Source organism: Cajanus cajan, chromosome 11 (assembly GCF_000230855.2).
Source record: "Cajanus cajan strain Asha chromosome 11, NIPB_CcT2T_4, whole genome shotgun sequence".
NCBI lineage: Eukaryota > Viridiplantae > Streptophyta > Magnoliopsida > Fabales > Fabaceae > Cajanus > Cajanus cajan.
The window spans coordinates 23,255,545-23,269,117 of record NC_138527.1 but is presented as its reverse complement, the minus strand read 5'-3'; the positions used below and the strand labels follow the sequence as shown (position 1 = coordinate 23,269,117).

The 13,573-nt window shown below is 33.5% G+C and overlaps 1 protein-coding gene across 3 annotated transcripts in view; it reads left to right on the top strand.

Annotated features, from left to right (window-relative positions):
* Nucleotides 1–4,033: 4,033 nt before the first annotated feature.
* LOC109806067 (ARM repeat superfamily protein) overlaps nucleotides 4,034–13,573 on the top strand; it is a 42,378-nt gene continuing 32,838 nt past the window's right edge. For all 3 annotated transcript variants that reach the window (XR_014430613.1, XR_014430612.1, XM_020368416.3), the window contains exons 1-5: nucleotides 4,034–4,320; nucleotides 4,943–5,004; nucleotides 5,725–5,817; nucleotides 8,790–8,961; nucleotides 9,389–9,504. Coding sequence is in view for 1 of the 3 variants with exons in the window: in XM_020368416.3 (XP_020224005.1) it covers nucleotides 4,197–4,320; nucleotides 4,943–5,004; nucleotides 5,725–5,817; nucleotides 8,790–8,961; nucleotides 9,389–9,504 (567 nt within the window). In the remaining 2 variants the exon portion in view is untranslated. The remainder of the gene's footprint in view (nucleotides 4,321–4,942; nucleotides 5,005–5,724; nucleotides 5,818–8,789; nucleotides 8,962–9,388; nucleotides 9,505–13,573) is intronic.

Sequence of the window (13,573 nt, the reverse complement as noted above, 5' to 3'; positions counted from 1 at the left end):
CAAAATGAGTAAGGTATCTAGTTAGAGATGTAGTTTTTGACTAAGTACTAGAAGGTTCATCGTACTTGGAGGGTAGTAGGTGGGCTAACTCTACATTTGGATTGGTGATGCAAGCCAAGGCCGTGATACGTTCATACCCAAACCTTTCTACCCTGACAGTAGTACTAGACTTTTGAGTCTAAGTGGCACGCCTGAGCAATCAACTATTGTTATCTATACCTAGTTCTCTTTAGAGTTCCTAACATTGTCCTATACATGACATGACTGAGATAGGTCAAAAGTTGGGTTCGATAGGATTTATGCCACTTAGACTACTCAACCTCAGTTGTTGGAGATCTCCTAAGTTATATATGTGTGATGACACATCTGTTGATGTTATGTGTATATATATATATATATATGTTGTTTAAGTTGACAGTTGAAAGTTAAATGTTGTGTTCCCTTTAGCCGTTTATTATATGATATTAATTTTATATGGTGATTGTTTTTGTGAGCTTACCTTGGCTGTTTTTGTGTGGTTGAAACTGCTATGACCATACTATTATATGGGAGCAGATTAGGAGTAGATGTTGTGATGTGATGGATTGGCATTCTTTTGGCTAAGACTCAGAAGAGGAGCTAGCATTTTGTTGTTTTCTGTTGTGATTGGTTTGCCTAGTTATTTTGTATATGATATTACATCATTTACTTTTAGTGGTACATGTATATGGGATCTTTAGTTATATATTCTTATTATGCATATAACTGTTTGGTTGTGATGTTTTATTTTATACAAATTTCTGCATGGTATGGACGGTGTTACTGATACACTTTCCATTGATACTATAAACTGTGTGAGACTTGCCGGGTCGTTACATAAATTATATAAATAAATATTATATTTGAATATATAGATCATATTATATTTAAAAATTTATAATTTATAAATTAGATTTATAATAAATAATTTATATTATGATGTGATATTATTTTTAATTATAAATAATTTATTTTAAATTGTTAAAATTTAATTTTAAAAGAAAGTGATCAATATAAATTGAAATAGATAAAAAAAAATTAAAAACACTTTCATTAAATAATTTTTTTAAAATGTATTATTGTTAAAGAGAAATTCTTATAAATACTTTTGTATAAAATATTTATTCATAGTTAATATATAAAAATCAACACACTTGTAATGGACAATTATCATTATTATGGCAAACATAGTTTACCACGAGCTTTGTACACGGATTAATCCAATCAATTGATTTTGGTTCATTCAAATTATTATTACATTCCATTGATAAGAAGGCAAAGTATTTTATATTTCCTTGGAAGGATAAACGTACGTGCATATATACATATGTATATGAAACAAAGTTAAGTTGAATATATTGCAACCGAGATATTAGAGCGTGAGAAGAAAAATGTATGTGACAAGTTAAGGTTATCTTGTAATCTACGATGAAGATGGAGCTCAGACTTAGGTTATCTTGTAATCTTCGATGAAGATGAAGCTCAGACTTACTCTTAATTTGTGCAAGGACAACGTTATTAAGGATCTTTTCCTCGGAACAAAAACTTAACCATCAACCATTCAAGCGATGGTGAAGAAGACTTGTTTGTTCCTGTATTGAATCAACCCTTGTCTTCAAAGTGCTATAATGTGATAAAAGGGAAGGGGAAACATCAAGGGTATGAATAATCAATTAACCATACCTTCATACACACATATATAACAAAAAAATCATTTATTTTAAGAATAAGTCTATTTAAACTTACTTTTTTGAATAACTCATATTTTACATCAAATTTCAACAATCTAAATATTGAAATTAAAGTTCTTAATACATAAATTAAGTATGCAAATTTTAAAAAAATTTGGAAACCATTTGATACTTCGTTTCATTAATTCAAATTAACGTATAAAATACTTTTACGATTATCTATTAATTTGAATTAATAAAATGAAGTATCAAATAGTTTTTAAACGTCCACATTTGTATAATAATTTATATAGTGATGTTGAGAAATCATTGTATCCAAACTACGCTAATTTTATGCAGTTGCTTGCCCGTGTTAAGATTGATCAATCTTAAGGCAAAAAATGGATGAACTGATAAAAACTTTAATTACTTGAGTTGTTGAGTGATAATGCTTCTCAAAGATAACCTATTGCCAACATGTACTTATGAGGCAAAGAAGATATTGTGTCCAATTGGTATGAAGTATAAAAAAAATTCATGCATATCCTAATGATTACATTTTGTACAAAAAAATGTTTGATAGCTTACTTGAGTGTCCATTGTATGGAGTGTCACAATACAAACTAAAGGAGTATGACTTTGAAAGTGGGGTGAGCAAAGGTCCTCCTAGAAAGGTGTTGTACTATCTTCCTATTGTTCCAATATTGAAGTGTTTATTGATAGATTTCTAGCTAAAGTTTTAACATGCGTGCCATGTTGTTTTGCATAATTAATGTCTTTCCTGCCTATGACAACTTAAGTAACTACAATGTTAAAAGACACAAAACTTTTCCTATATGTGAAAACATCACGTCACCTTCAATTGTATCATGAAAGGAAACCAATTTACCTTGAGCATTCAAGATTTTTTAGTCGTAATCACCCTTGGTGTAGATTGAAGGAAATATTTAATGGTCATTAGAAAAATAAAGTAGCTTTGACACTCTTAACTAGTAACCAAGTTTATGAACGGATAAAAATCTTAATTGTGGTACTTTGGAAGAATGAAAACAACAAACTAAAAAAAAAAATTGAAGAAAAGATCAATATTTTTTAATCTGCCATACTATAAGATACTTGATGTTAGACATTATTTAGATGTTATGCATGTGGAGAAAAATATTTGTGACAATGTTATTGGAACGCTTCTTAACATTCAAGAGAAAACAAAGGATGATGTAAATGCTTGTTTAGATATGGTTGACATGGGTACAAGGGAATAGTTAGCTTTGTGGGCTCATGGTAAGCGTACATTTTTACACTTAGCATGTTGTATATTGTCTAAAATATAAAAGAAATTTTTTTGTGAGTGTTAACGAGGTGTGTAGGTTCTAAGTGATTATTCTTCCATTGTCAAAAAACTTGTCTCAATTAAAGATCTTAAATTATTAGATTTAAAGTCTCATGATTGTCACATATTGATGCGATAGTTGCCTCCTATGACCATTTGAGACGTATTATCCAAGAATGTTAGACATGCCATCACTAGATTGTGTTTTTTCTTTAACACAATTTATTGTAAAGTTGTTGATCCTAAAAACTTAAATGAGTTAGAAAACAAAGTGTTTCTTATATTGTGTCAATTGGAGATGTATTTTTCTCTATCATGTCTTATATTGTGAAATTATTCAAAGAAGTTAGATTTTATGATTTAATGTTCTTATGATGGATGTACTTATTTGCGATATATGAATATATTAAAAAGGTATATAAAGAATTGACAATGTTCGAAACATCAATTGTTAAAAGATATATTACAAAAGAAATTATTGAGTTTTATACCTCTATGGAGGTACTTAAGTCCCGTCATGAAAGAATTGATGGAAAGGATTTATAAAATGTAAAGATTATGAATTACACATAAAAAGAAATGTTACAAATACATTTATATATATTATATAACATTGATGAAGTTGTACCTTACATAACTACTAAAATATAATAAATATTAAAATTCATAATTATTTTATAATATTTTAAATATAATATAATTTATATATTTAAATACAATATTTATTTTAATATATAATATATTACAAATTTTAATTATATTATATATAATAAATATTTAACCTATACAATACATAGAATAAAATACTATTATTAAAAATATAAGAATCAATATCATTATTTTAAAAATATAAAATGCTAAGATGAATTTTAAATTGTCATATGAAATTGAAAGATATAAAACACATTCTATCTCTACCCTAAATCGAAGGAATAACACGTGTGCAACTATGCACGAGAATTTCATTTCTGCCACTGTGCCTAAGTAACTCTTATAGTGATTACCCATCCATCAAAAACCAAAAAACAAAAACACCTTCCCAGCTCTCCCCTATATATATATTCCCTCTTCGGCAGAGCGGGAAAAAGGAGCGCGCCGAAGTGTCAAGCAGCGGAAAAGCCACAAACGTCGCCGTTCCATCGCCTGCGTTCTAGGGTTTTAGCTTCTCCGTTTCACACATGGCGAACGTGGTGGATCAAGATCAGCAATGGCTGCTCAATTGCTTGTCTGCCACACTCGACCCTAACCCGGAGGTTCGCTGTTTCGCCGAAGCTTCCCTCGATCAGGCTTCTCGCCAACCAGGTTTTGTTCGCCACCTCTATAGCCATGATTAAGTGCGGATTTCGCTTTGTGATGTGGAAACACGAGTTCATGTTTGTGGTGTGATGTGTTAGGCGTGCTCTGATTGCTGTTTGTGTGGTGTGGTGTGGTGGTAGTGTAATAGCGAGTGTTTTGCAGGTGAGGAGAATGGGAAATTGAGTTTGTTCTGCAATGCTGTTGTTTTTTTGTTTGCTATTTGTGATTGAAAAGATGAGAGGAGGACGAGTGGTTTTTGGTAATTAGAAGATGGATGCATGTGCATAAGCATTTAACAAGAAAAATAGTATGTTCACTACTGAGGTGGCAGTGTGTTCAATGTGAGCATGTGACTATAATGTTATGCATTGGTTTTGTGTTGGGTTGAAAATTATCATTCTTAAATGGGAATTATATGTTTGATTTTTTTTAGTGAAGCATTGCTTTCTGTTTTGCTTTATCGTCTTTTGTAATGAGTTTATTCTCTATAACTGATATATAACTTGATGATGGAGATGAAGGAACATAATCCGTAATCCTCATTCAATGTTGTTTTTATTTAACAAAAATTTTCTGTCCGGCTCAACTAAATTTCTTTTTTAATTTTGAATGTTAAATTGTCCTGAAGGTTTTGGCAGTGCATTATCTAAAGTTGCTGCAAACAAGGAGCATGCGGCGGGAATGCGTCAGATATCCTATTTCATATGATCACATACTTGATACTGTGACTTTTGATTCAGAACTGAAATATTTCCTTCCATCGATTCATTATTTTTCTTAAAAATAGAAATATTTTTTGTGACAATTTTTCAGTGGTGTTTCATAGTAATAATAATTATGTTAGCTTACATCATTGGTGTGAGGAATTGTTAAAATAAAACTAAGGAAGGAAACATGCAATAATGCTAGAGTTGACATTTTCCTTGTTATCAAATTATCTAATCTTTGGAGTAACTTGATGAGAACACTTGAGAGCTATGTTTCTTTTCCATCCTTCAGGCATTTTAGGGGCAGTTTAGTTTAAGAAAACATTTTCTGTGTTCAATTTTAATTGTAAAATTATCGCCTTGTTTTTCACTTCGTTCTCCAATATAAAAAATTGTATGTGAAATAGTGAAACTACATTTTATTATCTTCATTGTTTCCTATTAAAACTTTTGAAGACACGAACCAAAGTGGAAATGTGACATTTTTGTAATTAAAAGTGAAAACAAATTTTTTTTTTCAAACTAAATGACCTCTTATTCTTTTAGGGGAAAACAAATATTTTGTATTTGCTTATGTGTTTCTTTTTTCCATTCACTTGTGAAAAACAACCCTAGAGTTACAGCTTGAATGTTTGTACCCATAAATTATTCATTTTCCTTCTTCAGTGAGCTTATGAGCTTGGATAACTTAACCTTCCTGTACTTAGCTGCAGTCCTTCTTAAGCAGGTAGTTAAAAAGCATTGGCAAGAGGATGAGGAATTTTTTGAACCTCCTGTTGTCTCTAACGATGAAAAGGTAAATATGCTTTCATTTCTATTGTGGGTGTTTTTGATAAGTGGATGTCAGGAAGCTATTGCAGTAAACAAATTTTCCGAGCTTGATTTCATTAGGATTTAAATATAGGGATGCTGATGAGATTTTTTAGTCTGATATGAAGGCCTAGTAGCATGATAGTTAGGTCAAGGGCAAGCAATGTCAACCTAGTTTTAACAATGTGACATTGTTTAAGTTCAACTAATCAATTTTGATGGTGAGTGTGAGGGCTAGTGATGTGATGTATGATCCCAAGATTATAGAGTAAGGTAAACAGAGGTCTGAATTACCCTCACCAATTTGTTTGTACAGCTTTTATTTTTTGTTATGATGTAACTCTGCCATTGTCTGAATGATTAAAAATGGTCAGTGTTTGGGGTTTAGGGTTTGAGATACAGAGGAAACAACTTGAGGACTCCACAGGGGCTGCATCCCACAAGCCACTAAACAGTAATTCAAGAGGTGTGTTATTGTTATAGATGATGGTAGATTGATGAGAATGGAGATGGTAGGAATTACCCATACAACTTGCTGGATGAATAGGCTGAATCAATTTTATTAGAGTGGAGTATTACATGATTTCATTACGTGTTTAATAGCCTCAAAGTGATGATGACCTAGCCTACAATGCAACATTGTATACATGGAGGTGGTATGTTCAGTATTGGAAGCAGTATGAAAGGAAAAAGATACAACAAATTACATTTTACAATAATCAACAATGTTAGGTGAAAAACTATGAACACTAAGGGTTATTGATGGAGGTGAAATGGTAGAGGCTCCTGCAAGAATAGAGATATCAAGGAATTTATATAGGCATATCTTCAAATGTGCCATATTGAAGGACTTCGAAGAAACCTTAGATTTGCCCAAGCAATGAGTAGGGTGAAAATAGAAAATGACACCATTATCTTTTACAAAGCCACTAACATTGATAAGATCGTAGCTATAGAGGGAACAAGTAGGATATAGTGAAGTGTGAGGGTGAAAGGGAGAGGGAAATGAGGAATTGCCAACAGAAGAGATTTGCAGAACCTGCCCATTGCCTAGGAGAACCTAATCAACACCAGAGGCTAGAGCTACTAGCTCTTGGTTGTGGGGATGAGTTGTGACACAATGTGTGGCTCAAGAGTTGGAGAACCAAGCCTAAAAATTAGATAAGTCAATATTGTTGAACAGTGTCTGTGGTGAGATCATCAAGTCAATTCTGATACAGGGTTATTGATACAATGTCATAGCATAACCACTTGATAGGGGGTGAGGTGGATTGTTTGAAAAGGTCTGGTGCATACCAAGTTGCTATGCTTGCCTGAGTTGCGTTGATGGAAATAGAATCAATGATAGCTACCTTATTTTTCTCAAATTGTGCCTTCTGTGCAAGAAATTTGGATTTTATCTCAAAAAAAGGGTGTCAAGTGTGTGCTAGTCTATCTAATAGACATCAAGACATGATCATTGGATTTTATTTGTGCTAGACATAGTAGTCAATTGCGCGCTATTGTGCTTGGATCTCAGAGTGGCAGATTGGGCCTTTGCCTCTCCTAAGGCACTTGTTATAGTGCTCCTGGTTTTTGCATTTGTCATGGTGTCGTTTGTAGGCCAAATTATAGATTGAATATTGTGGCTAGCCGTACTCTACACCATATTTTCATGTTCAACTGGAAAACAACATGGATTGAATATTGTGACTTGTTCTGGATTTGAGATATTGTTTGACCATCAACCTTTAACTTCAAGTAAATCCCACCAGGGTCAAATAAGAACCTTCTAATTATCACTTGCTGCCAAATCCCTTCAAAAACCTCACTCAAACAATAAAAAGGAACAACTAGAAACTTCTTGAAATCCTCACTTGGTATTTGCACAGTTGGCACCAAAAGTAGGCTGCAAGACAATACTATAGCTTGCACCAGGGGCCTGGGTAGTTTTGCAAGCGTATTGAAGCAATTTGGTTAGTTTCAGAAATTCAAATTCCAATAGTGTCCACTCCGACAAAAACAGAGATGGCCAATTGCTTGCTGAGTTGAAGAAATTACTGATGGGCCCACTGCTGCTTAAAATAGCCTTTAGCCCCTTTCCCCCATGAGTTATTCTTGTACCTTGATCAGCCATGAATAAGCATTGCCTGTCCCATGGAATTTTGAAATTATCTTTAAGAATCGATACCCACAGCTCCAATCTGATTGGAGCTCTGGTACCAGTTGATAACTAGTATCAAATAAGTGAAAAGATTGAATTTTATTGAGAATAATAGGGCAAGATTTCCCTACAGAAAAGATACAATGCTCCAGAGATTTTGAGAGGCCTGGATCCACTTTTCTAAACTTTCTAACTCTCCAATAGTCTGTAGACATCATACAGATAACCCCTTTTTATAGCATGTAACTTATTTACAGAATATAACAGAAGAAACTATGCTGAATGGACCCCATCGCCTTCTTTCTAACATAAACCACTTGACTCACTAAGTGACTCATTAACCAACTAACTAACTAACTAGGATTACTTATTAAATTACAAAGATCCTAATTAAATAAGGAAACAAATCATATAATGTCAAAGAAGGATAAATCTTAAGAGATCTTCTAGAATACTCTAAAATATTGTAAGATATAAAAATGATACCCTAAGATATTTCTCAGATTTTCTAACATACTCTTTCCGCTAGATAAGGATTGAGGGTAATAGCAATGTTTTTAAGCCTCTGAATAGGGCTTAACCTGATTTCAATGGTTTGAAGTTGTCCTCATGGATCTCATATATGCCTCTGCAAATAATTTTTAATTTTCTGAATCTGAATTTTTGGAATGCTTAATGATAGGTTTATACACTACTGATAAGCCTGTTTCTTGTTGCATGGCTACATGTAATTGTTCTTTTCTGTGAAAAGCCATTTGTTTAAAGTCTACAAAAAGCACTTTTATCATGCTAAATGCTGTTTCTTCCATCAACAGGAAATCATCCGCAGAATGCTTCTATTGACATTGGATGATCCTCATAGGAAAATTTGCACAGCTATTGGTATGGCTGTGGCTTCCATTGCTGTGCATGACTGGCCAGAGTTGTGGCCAGATTTGTTGCCATTTCTCCTGAATTTGATTAACAATCAAACCAACTTCAATGGAGGTACACATTTTTGTGAGTTGATATTTTTTTGGGATTTTCTATGTATGAATGATTGTGGATAAGCTTTGGGTGAAAAATGGGCTCCATTTTGTAGAGAGTAGATCATAGAAAGCCTAAACATTATATGACAGGAAAACTTTTTTTATCCCTGAGTTTAAATTGTTTGCTTGATTCTTTTCTTGCATGTTCTATAACTATGCATAATCACCCAGAAGTTTCATATTCTAGAATCTAGATGACAAATCAATGAAATAACTAAATTTGGTTTGGATGCTGGTGACTAGTTGATTCATCATTTACTTTCTCTATTAGGTTTTCTGGAAATGATGCTCCATAATTGCACTGTTTTGGGGTAACATTGTTTGATGGAATTTCTGTATGTTAATAAACTCTCTTATCTGTTTATCTTTTAATAATTTTATTCTAGTGCATGGAGCTATGAGATGCTTGGTTCTTCTCTCTGCGGACTTGGATGATAAAATGGTTCCAACATTAATACCTGCTTTGTTCCCGAGTTTGCTGACAATTGTATCCTCTCCCCAGGTTATACTTTGATATTTTTCTGTTAACATTCTTTTTATCCTGTTTTGTTTTTCTTTTGGTGTATTTTTTTGTTTTTTTTTCCTCATTTAATTCTTATTTCTTGGTACAGTTTTTGAGGATTTCTTATCCTCTTGCATTTGTTCCTCTGCTTTTTTTGTTCTCAATACAATTATTGTTTATAAATAAATGTTTTCCTTTTTTTAAGTTGATTGGTTTAGAAGGAAGAATTAAGCTGCTATTAAGAGGATTGTTCAATGCATTTAAGTGCATTAGTTAATGCAAAAAAATGTATAGAATTTCTTGAATTTAATTTACTATTTTCTAGCTGGTGTGTATGATATTTTTATGAAATTATAGGATTTAGGTAAAGAGAGAGCATACACTCAAATATTAAGTTGATATGGTGTATTATGATCAGTGTTGTTAAATGGCGGTTATGGCGGTGCCGTAGCAGTATGGTGGCCGCCGCCGCGTTCCATTATGGCTGTTTGGCCTTTATATGGTGTGGGTCCGCCATTTTGCATATGGCAGCCGTTATGACGATAATGGCATGGTGGTTTACGGCGGTCATGGTGTCTATTTTGGGCTTTTTTTCTGAGTTAAGGCCTGGGTCAACCAGAGTCAGATTTTTTTTTTTTTTTTTTTTTTTTTCATTTTCCTCACCTCTTCTGGTTCACGGCGAACAACCCTAAACATCTGAAACTCATTTTCCTTCGTGCAATGTCAATTGCGCGCCTCCTCTGACGAGTTCTACCGCCTCCAATGCGACCACCACTGGGTGTGATTCTGCTCCTTATCCCTCTGCGCGATTCGCCTTACTGCTGCTAAAACCCTAAAACTTGGTCTCCTTCGTGCAACGTCAACCGCACACCTCCTCGAGTTCTGCCGTCATTGGTGCCGCCGATGCGACCACCACCGTCTATGATAGGTCCTCATCTTTCTTCTTCGCACGATTCTGCTCCTTGTCCTGCTCGAGCACCCGCACAAGCGACAATGTTAGGGGCAAGTAGGAGCATCTACTAATCCTTCTAAAAGAGCCAAAGGAGTAACTTCAAAGAACAAGGGGAAAAAGGTTGAAGTTGTTGAAGAAGTTGAGGCATCAGAAGATTCTAGCAGTGAGGAGGAAGAATTAGTGCCAAATGCTAATTTCATACATTTAGATGGAGAAGAAGCTCAAGGATTTTTAAATTAGCAACAACATCATCATGTGGAAACTAATTATGCAAAAATTGATGAGGATGAGGAGGATTAAACAAAATAGTTTTAGGACTTGTCATTGTGTTTTGCTGTTTTTTATTGTTGTTTCTTTGTTTTGATGGCTATTTAATCCTTTTGTTGGTTAGGAATTTATGTCTTTTTATGATGACTATCACTAGATTATGAATGCCATGAATTTTAGATTGTTATATTGTTGGTTTTAATATGTGTTTTGTATTTTTTTGTTTTTGCATCATATTATATATATATATACATATATATATTATGAGGGAGGTTATAATTACACCGGTGTAACTTTTACTAAGTATTACATCGCTCAATAACTTTATATTAAATGCGAATTTTGTAAATCCAACTGTTAGATTGAAAGTTCATATATCTTAAATCATATATACAAAATTTTATATTAATTCAAAATGATTTGATACTTCACTTTTATAAAACAAAATTGACGTAATATATTCATTACAAAATACACTAAAATATGAACACTTTGATTACTTTCAAGTTGTTGTTCAATTTTAACAAATTTTGATATACACGTATAAAGTGATATGAACTTTCAATCTAACAGTTGGATTTACAAAATTTACAATTAATATAAAGTTATTGAGCGGTGTAATACTTAGTAAAAGTTACACCGGTATAATTATAATCCCCTTCTATATATATATATATATATATCATAGTAGTCAATCCCGGATAGCGGAGCGGAGCGGTTGACCCTAAAAACGGGATAGCGGGATGACGCGGAGCGGTATAACCGCTATTTTAATATTAATTTATATATATTAAATAATTAATAATATATATATATATATATATATATATATATATATATATATATATAAAAGCTATAAAAAAAAATAGCTGCTGAATTAAATTTAATCAGAAATTTTAAAAAAATATGTTGAATTAAATTTAATCAAAAATTTTAAAAAAATCTGCTGAAATAAATTTAATTAGAAATTAAAAAAAATTGCTGAATTAAATTTAATCAGAAATTAAAAAAAAATCTGCTGAATTAAATTTAATTAGAAATTAAAAAAATTTGCTGAATTAAATTTAATCAGAAATTAAAAATAAAATCTGCTAAATTAAATTTATTCAGAAATAAAAAAAAATTTTGCTTAATTAAATTTAATGAGAAATAAGAAAAAATTCTGTTGAATTATAAAATAAGAACAAAGAAGAGAAAAGAAGAGAGAAGAGAAAAGAAGACAGACCAGGCGCGTCGGAGCTGGAGGAGCATCGGAGTCGGAGCTGGAGGCACATCAGAGCTGGAGGACTGTGTCGGAACTGGAGTGCGTCGCGGAACTGGAGGTGCGTCGGAACCGGAGTGCGTCGACGGTCGTCCTTGAGAGAGAAGAATCAATCATCCGAGAGAGAGAGAGAGAGGAGAGGGAGTGCGAGACGTGAGAAATGGAGTGGTTCCGCGAGACGGAGGGGAAAAATTAGGGCAAATAAAGGCCAACTGAAAAGACAAACTTACCCTTAATGAAGGGTATGTCAAAGAAGCGCCGCGATTCCGACATTTCTGGTCGCTCCGCTCCGCCACCGACGCGGCCGCTCCAGCCGCGACACACATCTGCGACGCGACAGCATCAAAATGGCGGGGTCGGGCCGCTCCGCTCCAGAGCGCCGCGATAGTGGCCGCTCCGCCCGCTATTGACTACTATGATATATATATATAATACGGTACTTAAAAGTCCTTGCCGCTGTCCGCCGTATAACCTTACCGACAACCTTGATTATGATGTGATACAAATACTGGACTCTTAATCCTATTCAAATGAGGAAACTGATTTTTTGATAGATACCATTGCATGTTGGCTAGTTTTTTCTTTTTCTTCCTCTATATTTCTTCTAATCCTGCATTGGAAGTTTTTTTCCTTCCTCTGGAGCACCTTACCTTAAATAAACCCCTTATAATGTCAGAGACAAACACCTTTGCCCACATAGAATATATGCACATTGTAGAGTTGCAGAACATCCACTTTAGCCTTTGTTTCAATGGAAGAAAAACCCTAAAATAGTCTTATTTCATCCAAATCTTTCTAAAGAAGGGAAAAATTGAACTAGTTAGTTAATACCTGAAGTCCAAAGATCCCAAGTTTGCAACATGGAACAAAGCAATGCAGTTGTGATCTCATGATTATGGAACTTCATGATGCTAGTAGACATGAGTGATGCTCACATGTTTAAGAAGAAAGCCCAGGAAATGTGGGGCAGATGTGAAATTCTTTATTTTTATTATTTATATATTCTAAGGTTGGTGATACTGCTCAAAATTTTGAAATTAGGATGAGGATATCCATATCCTTTATGAAACTGGAGGACTGATCGATTAGTGAGTATGCTGAGACTGCAAAATCTGTTGCAGGAGTTAGACCATCATGAACAGTTTGAAACAAAATGCACCAAAGATGCTGTTCTACTCGAACGATACAAGTAGAAGACTAGGATTTATAAGTTTTTGGTGACTCTGATCAATAACAGATTGTATTCCATATCTGCTATTTCATGTGGTAGATAGTGGGAATGTACATAGTGGAAGTATATACTATTACACACACCAAGTCCAAAAGTGTTGGTTGAAAGGGGTGGTATTGTAAGAAATCCAAGTCTTACATCTAATAGAGATAAGACAAATAAATAGTTTATAAGTGGGAGACAACTTTCACCTTAAAAGTCAGTTTTGTAAGATTGAGTTAGATTCAAATTTACATTCTAAGAATCAAAAGTTGACATTATATCTTTCCCCTACATTATCTCCGTTATTATATATTCTTAATTGTCAACTTTTAAAAGGAAGAGAGCAGATTGTATGAATTAACAAGTGTGGCTATGG